Raw genomic sequence first — 13879 nt, 5'->3', positions numbered from 1 at the left:
TAGTAGTTTGTACCTCTTAATCCCCTACCCCTAAAGCATGTGCCTTTTTTAAATTAAAAAACTGGTTTTGCGAAGCCTCTGTGCTCTAAGAGAGTAGGGTGCCGGTGGATTTGGTAACTGTTTTCAAACCAGAGTTGACTTGTTTGATGTGACTTTCTGAAATCACTTCTGAGATTCAGGCCTGCGTGCATCGAATGTTTAAGACATGAGCAGCATTTGCGTGGCTTTATTTACGCCGTGGTACATATTTTTGACAGAAGCAAGAAGACTGTCATTATTAACTTTAAACATTTTAATCGTTTTCTTTTCAGTTGTGAGAAATTGCTCTGAGGTCAAGACCCAGAGCTGACTCTGGCACACCTTGTTTTTAAGGCATATGTTCAGTGTAACGAAGACCATGTGGAGAGGGATGTGCAGACCGAAGAGGTGGAGACCCGGGAAGTGTGGACCCAGCACCCGGGAGAGGGTGCGGCTGTGTCTGGGGGTAAACGGCTCCTGGCCCTGGGGTGTGTTTGTTACCTTCTTGCCCTTTCTCTGTCCTGGGTGTGGTCACCGCTGTGCGGCTGTGGAAACACGTGCTCTTCCCAGCCGCCTCCTGGGTGTTCAGAACCCCTAGTGTCTGGGCCCTGATCCGGGCCCACACGAGGGAAGGCGCTCACCCTCAAACAGGCGCGTTGCGGACGGGCTCCCCCAACACTCCCCGCTCTTAATTTGGGCAGTCTGTGCTCCTCATTTGTTTGCGACACCTTTAAGGTTGTGACGTGTGCCTGTGAGTCCACCTAGCTGGTTTCACATGAGCTATTTTTCAGGGAGTGACAGGGGCGGCCCCGGTGGCGCTGCCGTGGTCCCGAAGGTTGACACACCCCGGCTGTGCAGCTTCCTCCGGGCAGCCTGCCAGGTATGCCGGCCCTGGGGCAGCATCTTGCTAGTGCTGTCTGTGCACCTGGGTTGTATTCCTTAACGTTAATTGCTTGCATTGTAAAATCTAGACTGAAAAACAGGCATGTTAAGTTGGCAAGGGACACACATACCCAGGGTATTTGAAACTAGTAAACTCATGGCTTTAAAAACTGGTTCTAAGTACGTCCAAAGACTGAGGGAGCGACGGGGATCCCGAGTGCCCGCGTATCTCGTCTGAGCCCCAGCCCTGCCCCTCAGTTAGGTCAGAGCCGGTCACAGTCACCAGACCCTCCACGAAGGCTCAGTATGAGTCTCGGAGATTCTTCCCCCAGCGTGTTACAGAGTCTGGTTTCATGTGACTTTAAACTTACTCAGCTTCTCTTAGAGTTGATGGGGAGTGAGAATGGGCGGGGGGAAGGTGGTGCAGGACGACTTGGGGACGGGCCCGGCAGCTTCGTGTCACCGTGGTCCCTCATCTTCTACCCAGGCCTCCAGGCCAGCTGCCTTCCTGAATCCCCTGCGTCTCCCTCCCTCCTCCTTGCCATCGTCCCAAGCTGGACCCCTGACTCCTGAGGGCAGAGACGCTGATATGCTGTCACACTGGGTCTCAGCGCAGCCCGGCGAGTGGGACGTGGGCTGTGCTGAGTTTCCTCTAGAAAGGCTGGAGGGTCTACCTCTCCCCCTCCCGTTACCTTTAGCCCATGTTTACTGTGACAAGCGATGCCCGTGTTGGACCGTGGCTCCCCCGTGGAGTTTACGTTATTGGAATTTTCCCTGCAGTCTCTGCTGTTGTGTGGGAGGAACACTCTAGTTTCCTTGTGTCAGTTGTCGTGATGTCTTGGACTTGGGCAGTTAGGTTTTTGGAAGTGGATAACTGCCCAGGTAGTGATTTGTGTGTGGTGTTTTTCCTGTAAAGCGAGCACGTTGGGAGTGCTCACCAAGGACTGCTCTCGTGTCTTTGAAGGTGATTGCGGTTTTGCTGGAAGAGGACCGTGTGGCCGCGGAGCCGAGCTGGCCCCCCCGGGCACAGGACTGCACCCTGCCTCTCAGCGACGGCTCCGTCCCCTTCAACACCGGCCTGCTGTTCCTCCAGAGTAAGCACGGCCCTGCTCGGCATCTGGGTCCAGCGGGAGATGTTCGCGCCAGGACGGCCATCTTTACTGGGACACCTGTGTCCCCACGGTGGGCTTACTGAATGGAGGTTCTGCGTCTGCAGACTGAAGTGTGAGGTCGCGGCTTTGTGGGGCCCTCCTCAGGCGTGACTGGAGGAAGGACACGCGGTCATTTTCCGTTTCCTTCGGCTGCTTTTGGTTTTTGGCGCAGAGGTGCAGCGGGAGCAGCATGGGAGGGTTCAGGGTGGGAGTCGTGCAATGAACGTGGCTCAGCGTTTCCCCTCGAGCTCCTGACTTCAGTTTAAGTAGGTTCCTGGGGACAGGGCACCCTGCGACGTCACACACGCAGTGAAACTGCACGTGATCGTGTGAGCCACACAGACTGCCTTCGCGTGACCAGGTGTGACTCCTTGAGCAAGTCGCCGCTGGGCTTTAAACAGTGGCTGGTGAGGGCGTGGGTGGCCAGGCTGGTCCGCGAGCGGAGGCGAGGCCCACGGGCCGTGTGCACCAGGGCACCAGGCTCTGGTGCCGCCAGTTGGGGTGTTTTAGGTGTTTCCTGTGCTACCTGCTGTTTATACGTTCAGATGCACTCACGTTCCTCCACGTTCAACATTAGCAAAGTTGGTGGTGTTAATTTCTTAAAAACTCATATTGTTTGAGAGGGCTTTTGTTTTTAAAAGATAAGACTGATCGTCGAAAAGTACTATTATCGCATCTGTAGCATCTGAAATGTGGACATGCAGGCTTCCACTTTCCTCTGCGTCCTGAGAAGCCGAGGAGGGACGGCGGCTTCACAGAGCTGGGGGCCTGGCTGTGCATGCACCAGGGCCCTCTGGGGAGGCTCATGTGTCCTGTGGGACCTGCCCCTGTTCCACCGTGAACAGAGTGCAGGTTCTGGTGTGTTTTGCTTGGTAAAGTGAGTTGTGAGGCCTCAGGAGGAGATTGGGATGACAGTGTCTGAGCCTGGGCCTGGGGCACGGGTCCTGGGTCTGAGCTTGGAGGTAGGGACGAGGGCCCCCCCAACGCTGCTGCCACCAGGGACCCCGCAGTGCTGGCCGCCCACTTGCTCTTCTGTTGGTCCCACACGTTCAGGAGTGTCCAGTGTCCTAGGCCCAGGAGTCAGCAGTGGACACACAGACAGACAGACAGACAGACATCGCTGTGAGCTGACCGGACAGGGGGAGTGGGCGGCCACGGGAGGGCAGGTCCTCGGGAGGGAGAGGAGGTGTCACCGCTGCTGGCGGACAAGGTGCTGATGGGCTGGCTGCGGGGCCTCCCCAGACCCCTCCGCGCCGCCCAGTCTGTGGGAGCAGCGGGGAGTGAGAGGGAGCGGGGCCACGTTGGCAAGGGCACGGGTGGCCTCCGGCCGAGCTGTGGCCACCCGTCGACACCAGATCCAGGCGTGTGTGGCGGTGAAGGACCACGTTTGTCTCTTCGTCGAGCTGATGCGCGTCTGAAAAGTGTTCACGTGACGCGGTCCTGGCGGGTCACTAACCACAGGGGCGTTTTCTTGTCTCCTCCTCAGACCGAAGGGTGACCTGCGTGCATGCATCTCAGGCCCAGAGGCGGACAGTGGTGTCCGTCCACGGTCTGCCTGGCAAGGCCGCGGCGCCCCTGCTAGACAGCAGGCACCTGCTCTGCGTGTGGGACATCTGGCAGCCGTCAGGGCCTCAGAAGGTCCTGCTGTGCGAGTCGGAGGTACGGCTTGAGGAGTCGTCCGTGCAACTTGGGGGTGGGCGAGGGGCGCCAAGGAGGGGGCTTCCACGTGGCTTCCTCTGTCCCGGCCGCCGCCGCTGTGTGCAGGGGATGCGGCACAGTGCTCTCAGCTGGAAGGACAGCTCACCTCTCAGGTCCCGGGGTCGGGTGTCAGCATGGCTGCGGGTTGAGGAAAACCTGGGCCCGGCGCCCTGGGGTCCCAGCAGCGGATGCCTGGCCTCTTGCGGCTGGGGACAGTTGTTCCTGGGGTTCTAAACAAGCTTGAGCCTTTCCGGGCCTGGCTGGTGGGGCTGTGGTGTGCTGACCATGCAGGTCCAGTGGGAGGGCTGTGCTTTCAGGCTGGGAGGATACATGCATGTTTCCAAGTCATGATCTCCATGACCTCAGAATCTTCCATCTCCACGCAGGCTGTGGAGAAGTGTAACTTCTGAAGGGTGTCAGTCTTGGGGCTTGGGAATCACAGAGTGCTGCGGCTTGGGAGGCAGATGACATACCAGGGGTGGCCTGGCCACTCTGGGCGGCGGCTGGGCGGAACGGAGATGCCTGGGGCTCACCCGCGACTGCCTCCCTTATCCCAGAGGCCTTGGACACTCAGACACGCCCCCCCGCGCTGTCCCCCCATCTTCTACGGGAGGGTCCACGGGAGCTCTCAGTGTCTGGCTTTTGTCGGGGTGGGGGGGTCTTTCCAGGTCACGTGCTGCTGCTTCAGCCCCTGTAAAGCCTTTTTGCTGTTTGCTGGGACCGCGCATGGCTCGGTGCTCGTGTGGGACCTGAGAGAGGACGCCCGGATCCATTGCTCCCTGAAGCTGAGTGGGTGCTCCTGGACGTTCAGGACCTCAACGTTTTCTACTGGTCAGTGATGCCTGCATGTCAGCCTGGACTTACAGAGGGGCCCTGAAATCTCTCTGTTTCGTCACTTCAAGTTACCCCAGAATGGTCTGACCTACGAGCAAAAGGGTCCTTTGACGAGCAGGAATAACGGACCCCTTCCAGGGGATGCTCAGGCAGCGGCCGGCGACAGTGGGGTGTCCTTTCCTGTTGAACCTGGGGTTGCAGGTCCTCAGTGAGATGACTTTCAGTTTTAAATCCATCTGGATTAAATCCATCTGGCATATCAGAGCCTGCGCTCCCATGGCTGAGGCAGCCCACAGAGGGCTGAAGGAGGAGAAGTGGTTGCCTCTTGCGTCAGAGGGAACTGGAAGCACTGGACCTGCCAGGACCTCTAGTTAGACTCGTGTGACTACTGCATGTCGAGCAGCTGTGGCCACAACGACAGCCACAGCCACAAACAACCACAACCACATTTACAACCACAGCCATGATTATAACCACAAACAACCACGATTACAACCACAACCACAAACCACAGCCACGACTACAACCACAGCTAACCACGATTAAAATCACAACTGCAGCCAATAGCAACCAACCACCTATAACTGCAACCACAGCCATAATTATAACCAGAGTCCACCAGCCACAACCACACAAGCACGACCCCCACTGGGGAGGCACTCGTGTCCTGGGGTTTTCTCTGTGCTTTGTGGACTGGCTTCCTCAGTGCCCGTACCGGCCCACCTCCCAGTGCTGGGGGCTGGGGAGCTCGTGCACGGCGCACTGACCCCATGCTGACCGTGGAGGGGCTGCCCTTGGCCCGACTGCATTCAGCCCATGCTCCCTCTGCTCCTGCCCAGGAACCCCGGTTCTCTCCAGACAGCGAGTAAGGGGCCCTGTGAGCCCGGCCTCCTTCCCTGGCCTGAGGCCCTGGGGTTCCTGCACCAGGTGTTTCCGAGCTCCCTCCCCTCTGTTGGCAGAACCTCTGGTGCACCTGCTTGGTCTTTCCACCCAGCAGTCCAGGGGTTTCCAGTTAGTCCTGTGGTTGGCAGGCAAGACCAGGGCCTGTGGCACAGGCAGGCTGTGTCCTCACCGGCTGAGCTGTGGGGCGTCTCGCGGTTCTGCTGTGGTTTCCCTGAGGATGCGGGTGAGCGTCCTCCCTCGCCCTCTGTCTGGGCGGGTGTCTGCCTGCTCTTCCCCGGGGTGTAAGTTGAGTTGTTGCTGCTTACTGCTGCATGTGAGGGGTCTTTGTACGTTCTGGGTGCAGTCCCGTGTCAGATGCGTCTGGGCCGGCCTCTCTCCCAGCCGAGTAGCCTTCCAGCTTCCCCTCCTGTTCTGTGATACTGCCACGTATGTGGATGCCTTGCGTCTGTTTGCACTGCGAGTGTGTTTGTGCTTCCCACGTGAAGACGCAGGTTTTCGTCTCCCAACAACCCATTTTTGCCCTTTTGGAGGCGACCTTGCCGCTGTTGGGAAGGTATGAGTTTATGGGTACCTAAGGGCTTGATGCGCTAGAGGACGTCTTTTAAGGACATTCATTTTCTAACTTCTGCTGATGTTACTGGTTAACCTTTGATTCACCTCTGTGTTCAAAACACTGCAATTCTTAAGCTTTTAACTTCACTTGAAGTTTTACTCCAGGAAGGTGCTTCCTTGTGTTCTGTTGCCGTCTGAACTTTGTCACTAGAACCTCCAGTGCCGGTGGCCTCTCCTCCAGAGGGAAACCCGCTCACTACGCCTCCTTCGCTTCAGGGCACTGAGCCTGGAGCCCTGTCCGTCCTCATTCATTCCTCAGACTGCTTTGCCTTTTCCCTCGGTTTTTCCTGAGTTCAGCTCCAACTCTCATTTTCTTCTTCTTGTTGTCTTCTACCCATTTTTGTTCTGGGTTTCTGATTTGTTTCCTTGCTTTAAACACATTTCCAAGTGCTTTTCGAAGAGACATGATGTAGCTTGGAGTGTTGCGTTCTGGTCTGTTTTGTGCTTGTTTTTGGGGAGAATGTTCAGGGGCTGAAACACTGTGATTTGCATTTTCTGCCTTGTTCCTACGGCGTCTGCGTGAGCTTGTCTGGTTTCTTCTGCTCCTGGACATTGTGCAGGTGGATGTTTGTGGTCAGAGGAGCTGTGTTGTGTTAGGGTGTCGAGGGTCACTTCTTGAATGGGGGTGGGGGGTCTACAGCTCTGAGTCCCCGTCAGCCTGTGCCCCATGCTGCTCTGTCTGAGCCTCCTCTTCCTCCAGAAGCCCTGCTGTCCTGCGCACCTTCCAGCCCCGTCGTCCCCGCGGGTGGAGGGTGGCCCCCAGGGTCCCGGCCAGGGGTCTGAACCTCGCCCTCCTCACCTGCAGCCCTGCATGCAAAGCTCACCCCTCTTCTCACTGGCGCAGTGAACTCTGGTCTGCGCTTCACGGTGAAGCTGACAGCAGTGGCACGAGGACGTTTGTGTGTGGTCCGCGTGGTCTCTCGTTGAGGAGATGCACCTGTGCCCATCCCCCCACAACTCAGTGCTAACGTGCTCCCTGACTTACCCTTCCATCCCCAGATGGCGTCCTGACGTCGGTGAACCACCGCAGTCCCCTCCGAGCGATAGAACCGGTCTCAGCGTCTGTCTGCAAAAGACAGAGCTGTGTGCTCTCACCTTTCTCTGCTCCGGAAGGTACGCCCTTCGCCTCGTGAGCTCTGTAGCTCAGGTCGTGAGGAGTGGTCCCCTGGTCTCGAGCCTCCCTCCCCACTTCTGTCTTCACAGAGACGTCGGGTCTGTCGTTCCACATCGCGTCCTTGGACGAGAGCGGGGTTCTCAACGTGTGGGTGAGGAGGCCGCACGCCCGGGCCTGGTCTGTGCCGAGGTTGGTTGGGTGTGGGGGGCTCCATTTGGCTCGAGGACACAAGGACCAGACGGGCCATCGGGAATACCTGTGGGAACGAGCGAAGCCAGTGCAAGAGGTGGGGACAGTCGGGGCCACAGGACGAGGGTGGGAGACTCAGTGCAGAGGACGCGCTGGACGTCGGCCCCTCATGGAGTGTGGAGAAACGGGTTGGAAAAAGGCGGTTTACGGCAAGTATCGGTTTGGAAGTTACGACCCGTCCCTTTTCTGGAGCAGTGATCCTTTTAGTGGCTAATGCAGCATGCTGTCCTTGTCGGAGCTCTGCTCTGCTGAGGGGTCCACGAGTGTTAAGTGTGTTCATCTTCCCGTCTGTTTCAGGTGGTGGTTGAATTACCAAGGGCAGATCTCGCTGGTTCAATAAGTGACTTGGGTAATTACTAAATAAAAGCACTAACTTTATTCAGTGTTTGCTAAAATGAATAAAATGAATAAAAAGATACCAATACCTGCTTTGGAAAAAAAAGTAATTAGCTACCTGGAAAATGAAGATGAAAGTTGTATGCTTCATGCCCTGTTGACCCTCGAACAGGCCCCGAGATCAGCTCGCGTGCTGCTCTTGTTACAGGAAGGGCTGCGTGTCCTGTCTGTGCTGCGGGGCCCTCTGTGTCCTGGGTCACCAGTTGGTGTGCGAGTCCCGGGTCCACCCCTCAGGGTGACTCCCACAGTCTTTGAGGCAGGGGCAGCGGGGGCAGGGGCCGAGGCCCGAGGTCAGCGGTTCCTGACGCCCCGTGGCCAGTCTGCCGTGTCAGGCAGGGCCCGGACGTCCGTCCCACAGCCCCTCACCTGGTTTGAGCTGGGGGTGCCCCTGTAGACCTAGGCAATGGGTGTAACGAGAGTGACCCCAGCTTTGCCCCGATGCTCGAAATCAGACAGGGGCGCCCCCGGTTTGCGGAGCAGCTGCCGGGCTTCATGTGGGCCGCGGCGGCCTGGCTGAGAGGTGGACTCGCTCCCAGAAGCCAGGCTGGATGGAGGCCTGTCTGAGGCGGGGCCCCGCCTTTCTCGGCATTTTCTCCACCCAGCATCTGCTCATCTGCTTGGGGCAGTGTTCACTGTGTCTGTCGGGAATGTTGGGCGGGAGGGCCCAGGCACCTCCTGGATGTGGGCTGATAGGGCCCGATGCTGCCCTCGCCGGCTTGCACCCTGGCCCCGAGACCCCAGCCCCAGCCTCAGAGACCTCAGGGGTCACGTACCCAAGGCCTCTGTGCGGTGACCAAGGCACTTGGGGGAATTTTAGGTGGTGTTGGGAGGTCAGTTCATAGTCTGCCTGTGGAGACAAAATTACTTTGCGTGAAAGTACTTTGTGATATAAATGAGAGTCTCACAAAGGGTGTTATCAGGCAGTGTGTATTTTATCAAAAGTTGCTGTAAGAAGACTCCTTTATCTGTAGAACCACTTATGTAAATTCCAGCCATGATCTAGCTCTGCTTTTAGGAAAAGAGGGGGTGACATTCGCACCAGGAAAGCTCTGGGCGTTACATGCTTGCGGGAGAGGCTGGGGTGGTTCCGAGCCCTGTCGTGTGCATATCAGGTTAGTGGCCTCTTGGAGAGCTCAGGTCACGCTTAGAACCAGTCCTTCATTCACTGATTCTCTGAACAAGCCGGGTCCTGGCTGCGGTGCCAGGGGAATGGGGTGAGGGGGCGACAGCGCTGCCTGGGGAGTGGTCTCCTGGGGAGACTGGCCGTCGTGCTGTCACTGCTGGAGCAGGGCTGAGGGCCCAGATCGGGGAAGCCTTCCCAGGGAGGAAGGTTTGAGCCAAGACGCTCAGCCCCAGCTTGGTCCGGGGAGCAGGTGCTGGGAAAGTGGGATCTGCGATCGGTGACGTTGCACGCCCTGAAATCAGTTATAACTGTGACAGGTGGCAAGACTGTAAACAGTCCCATGCCTTATAACTACAGCCACCCTTTCTCACTGCAGGTTGAGTTTTTTGTGTACTTTTAGTTCATCCACTGCCAAGGTTCTCGGCTGTGCCTTGCTAGGACGTGGGCCTCAGTATAAGTAAGTCTCTAGTTCCCCCTCTGCAGTAATTACAGAAGAGGACGAAGCTGGAAATGGACAAAGGAGGGAGAGCCAGTGGGGCCGTGAGCCCGTGGGGAGTGCAGGGAGGGGTCGCGGAGCGGAGCCAGGCAGCCTCTGAGGAGCGAGACCACCAGGGCGCGAGGACGTTTGCAGAAGAGGGTTTCTGTGGGAACCGGAGGTTCCAGTTATGTATTGATTTTTTTTTTATGCTTAGTGTACTCCCTTTGTTTTATTTTATCAAATCTAAAAATGGGAAGCTTTTTGATCTTGATCCCACCAGCCATTTTCCCGTGAAGCCTTGAACTGCAGACTCTTGATTCTTCCCCTGAGGGAACTGCAGGACCTGCCCCTGCTCTAGGGAGGGAGCACTCTTTACCCACCTGTGTTTTTATGTTACGGCGGGACACAGGTATTGAAGCAGTGGAAAGTGATTCCAGGCACGTGTGATTGGATTTTGGTTTAACTCACGTTAGAGGCACACTTATTTCTGGTTTCTCCATTTTCAGGGCTGATACCTGGAGGGAGGATCAAACTGCTGCACAGCACGGCCGTTCACCTGGGTGGCAGGTAGGTTCCCCACAGAAGGAGCTCACGCTCGTTCGTGAGCAAGCCAGGCGTGCGTCGCGGAAACCGGCTTCACACGCCGTGTGTTTGCTGGTCTATTATTAATGACTCAGAGTAATAGGTAAAAGTACCAGGTCAGAGCTAACATTTTTTTCTTTGATTTAAATATTTTCTGTCTTGTAAATTGGTGCCATTTCACTATTTTTCATCCAGTTTTAATGCAACCCGGAAGCTAAATAGACAAGTTTGAGGATTCGGCAACAGTGATATGAAAGTTTTATTCAGAAATTAGATTTATGTTTACTCAGATAACTTGATATGACATAAAATCTTAAGTGTACAAGTAGTATTTGTGGTATTTATACATCGTGTTAATTGATTTCCCAGAGATGCCCTTTGTTGTCAGTAACCGCAGTCGGGCTCTCAGCCTGCGACTCACCCTGAGAAGTTTTCGTATTAGCCCGAGTCCTCTCTTCAGACGAACTTCGCTGGGCTGTCAGTGATCGGACGCGTGCCGAGGCTGGTTTCAGTGTAACCGTGGCAGGAGTCAGTTATGTTTAAAGCTCACCGGCTACACGGCAGACCCCAGCACAGGTGGCCCAGGCCCTTTTCTGAATTCTGCCAAACCGATCTCATCTCATCTCGGTTCTGGCCTTTATGCACGTGGTACCTTGCGTTACACGTACCCTTCAACTATAGGTTTCTTCTGTACTTAACTATACGCTCTTGAAAGGGAAGTGTCTCCTGTAGCCAATGTTGGGTTTCCCCCCAAACACCAGGCGGTGCCTCCCCTGGTCTGTGCACAACCAGCACCATCCAAACTTGTGTGGCCCCTTCGCTCAGGCCCTCAAGTGCAGACGGTGACCAGTGGTCGCTGCAGCCCTTGGAGAGGGCGTCTGGTGAGGGGTGGGCTGTGGACATGGCAGCCCGGGGGCTGAGCTAGGCCTGACACCCCCTCAGTTGCAGACCGTGGGCGTCCCTGGAGGTGTGTGACCTTGGGCGATGCGCCCCAGGCCCCTGGGGCAGCAAGCCCTCCCCCGAGGGGCTTGGTGGCAGTGTCCTCGTCCCTGTGGTTGGCTCTGGGGGAGGCACGCGGAGCTTGGGAGCTCAGGGAGGGCTGTGGTGACTTTTCAGAGAGGTGACGGCTGAGATGGGGCCCAGCAGACCCCAATGCATCAGCAGCCTGCAGCAGATCTGCTTTGAGAAGTAGGGATGAGTCGGGGCCAGGCCCAAAGAGTGTGCTGTGCTGAGGGCTGAGACCAGCCTCGGGGGGCAGGGACGAGACGGGCTCCACAGGGACTCCTAGGGGTTCTCAGCAGTTTAGGGTGATCAGCTTGGCAACAGTGTGAGGCGGGAATGGAGGACGGCACACGGGGCTCTGGGCAGCCTTAAGGGGCTGACGCAGGGTCAGTCGAGATCAGAGATGAAGCTGGAGCTGGAGCCGCGGCAGCAGGCACTCAAGGGTGGGCTCCCTTAGTGGTGGAGGTGAGGAAACCTGGAGCCGGCAGTTCCAGGGACAGAGGACCGAAATCTGGAGGGAGGAGGTGACGGGTCCTGAGCAGGTTGCGGCTGGAGTCCGGGATGTGGGTGTGAGCAGAGGGTGGGTGGAGATGGGGGCAGACCCCCGCCGTGTGCTTGGGGTGGCCTCGCAGAAGGAGCAGTCCTGGGCCCTGCCTGTTACAGATAGGTACGCAGCATGAGGTGAAAAACCAACAATAGACCAAATATCGTCTTTCAGAAAAGAGAGAGGAAGACTCTAGAGCATGGTGGAACTTTGAGTTGGCCTGCAGTCTTCCATGCTGTGGTGCGGCCGCGCTGGCACCTCCTCACGGAGCTGGGACCCGCGGATGGGGAAGCGGTGGGCTTGCTGGGCCGTGCGCTAGAGCTGACCCCACGGACTCTGGGACGCACTGCCCCTGCAGTGGGAGAAATCCAGAAACCAAGTTTCGGGTGGCCTGGGGTCCGCTCAGTGGCACAGGGGCTGCTGCCTGCGGGCGGCTCCGCACGGGGAGGTCACAGACACTCAGGCGCCGGGACAGCGCCGGTCGTGGGATCTGAAGGCGTTCCTAGGTGGAACTGTTGTCTCTGAGGTTTGAAAGTTGGAACGATATTGCAGACCAGACACTGGAAGAAAGGATTAGTGACCCGCGGAGAGCACAGGAGCGGGAGGAAGGGAGCTGGAGACGCTGGTTGGGAGCGGGCGCCCCATATGGCACAGGTGCCACCTCCGCCCTGCGGCTTCCAGACTACCTGACACTATTTGTCCTTCTCTTTTTTCCAGCCTTTTCCATAAAGGTGATGAATTTTGGGTGTCCACACAAACACTGAACGTTAAATTTCTGCCTTCAGACCCTGATCGCTTTGTCGTGGGCACGGACATGGTGAGTGGTGTTCAGACTTCGCTCTGTGACTAGAGCTGCTCGGTGACCGTCTCCCTGCAGATGAGCTTCCGCTCGCCCTTGTGGTGATGCTGTTTACATTGTCTCAAGAATGTTGGTTTTGTCCAGCCCTGGGCCAGACCCCTCCTTCCTCACTGGGGCCTCTTCTCACCACCAGGGCCTCGTCTGCCACGGCACCAGACAGGAGCGGAGGGTGTTTCCCAGGCTGTTCAGACCCCAGCAACAGGGCGTGAGACCCGTAAGGGTGAACGTGGTTGACTTTTCACCTTTCGGGGAACCAGTTTTCCTGGTAAGAGCGTCGGTTTTTAAAGCATCAGTTCTGCTGCGTCTACGGTGTTGGCACACGTCTGCCCTGATGTCCTGACGCCCCATCTGTGGTCAGGGCAGCTCACTCCATGGGGCCGTCGCTTGTGACATAATTTCAGGCTGAGAGAGCAGTTTCAAGACCAGCACGAGGATTCCCGCCCCTGCCAGGCGTGGGGAAACATCCCTGACCCGTGGCCAGGGTGTCCATCCCTGAGGAGCTAAGCTGGCCCTCCTCTAGCCTCCGTCCTGTTGGCTGTGGGGCGGAGCAAAACATCCTGTCAGTCAGCATCCATGACGAGCGAGATCATGCCCCTCCCGAGTCCTGCTCAGTCACGGTGTCCCCTCTGCTTGGGACGGCCTTGGGCCCTCACCAAGGGCGTAGATGCCCTCCATCCAGTCTGCTGGCATCTCCTCGTCTGCAGACTCCAGTCTCCCCTGTGGGTCCCAACTTCCCTGTCTCACCCCTGGGCTCTGGTGGGGGATGCGGGGACGCTACTGGAGCTCCTGGCACCCTGCTGTGAATTCTGTTACAGGTTGGAGGACTTCCTTTCCTCCTTGGAGCACATTCACTATGTCTGCACGGACACGTGGCTCCCCACTCTCCCCATGGGTCACGACTGACTGCTAGTCCTTACTCTGCTATGCAGGCTGTCCCCAGCAGTGGGTCTGCGTCCTGTGCATGGTTCTGTTAGCTCTTCCCACAATGACGTTCACTCCCAGCCCCAATCCGTGCTGACCCCAGGCCCGCCTCCCCAACAGCCCCGTTGTCCACGGATGTGCTTAGTTACTTGGTCCTGGAATAGACAGACCTCCCGACATTGCTTACTCGGGCTTCTGCTTTTTTTGAAAGGTTAAGAATGTGAAGGATTAAATATATTGAGTAAAATGGAATTAGGGTTCTCTTTCTAAGCTAAAAACTTTGTCTTTTACTAAACCAGCTAAGTTTTTTAATGGAAATTTCACTCCAAAAGGAATGTACAGTCATATTATTGGTGCCAATGTACGTAACTTTTAAAAAGTGGCACAGTGATTTCCACTTCAGTGTCAGTCTTCCCAGTCTCAGCGTCCTAGCTTGAATCGGCGACAGCCCATTTGTTAAAAAAGCGCCCATTTACCTGGTCACCCAACTCACTGATCTCAGCCATCCTGGGC

At 56.8% G+C, this 13879-nt stretch overlaps 1 protein-coding gene across 4 annotated transcripts in view; it reads left to right on the top strand.

Moving 5' to 3' along the window:
- Positions 1-13879, top strand: part of DYNC2I1 (dynein 2 intermediate chain 1) — a 50500-nt gene that overhangs the window by 24815 nt on the left and 11806 nt on the right. For 3 of the 4 annotated variants that reach the window (XR_010381499.1, XR_010381498.1, XM_064487136.1), the window contains exons 13-23: positions 373-484; positions 810-898; positions 1865-1994; positions 3538-3710; positions 4418-4580; positions 7098-7211; positions 7302-7363; positions 7759-7810; positions 9965-10025; positions 12304-12403; positions 12579-12710. Coding sequence is in view for 1 of the 4 variants with exons in the window: in XM_064487136.1 (XP_064343206.1) it covers positions 373-484; positions 810-898; positions 1865-1994; positions 3538-3710; positions 4418-4580; positions 7098-7211; positions 7302-7363; positions 7759-7810; positions 9965-10025; positions 12304-12403; positions 12579-12710 (1188 nt within the window). In the remaining 3 variants the exon portion in view is untranslated. Of the gene's footprint in view, positions 1-372; positions 485-809; positions 899-1864; positions 1995-3537; positions 3711-4417; positions 4581-7097; positions 7212-7301; positions 7611-7758; positions 7811-9964; positions 10026-12303; positions 12404-12578; positions 12711-13879 lie in introns of those variants that run through there. The other variant, XR_010381500.1, reaches the window with a different exon arrangement.

The sequence above is a fragment of the Camelus dromedarius genome, chromosome 7 (assembly GCF_036321535.1).
Source record: "Camelus dromedarius isolate mCamDro1 chromosome 7, mCamDro1.pat, whole genome shotgun sequence".
In the NCBI taxonomy this organism is placed as follows: Eukaryota; Metazoa; Chordata; class Mammalia; order Artiodactyla; family Camelidae; genus Camelus; species Camelus dromedarius.
Note: the sequence above shows the minus strand (reverse complement) of the source record. Positions and strands in the feature narration are given on the sequence as shown.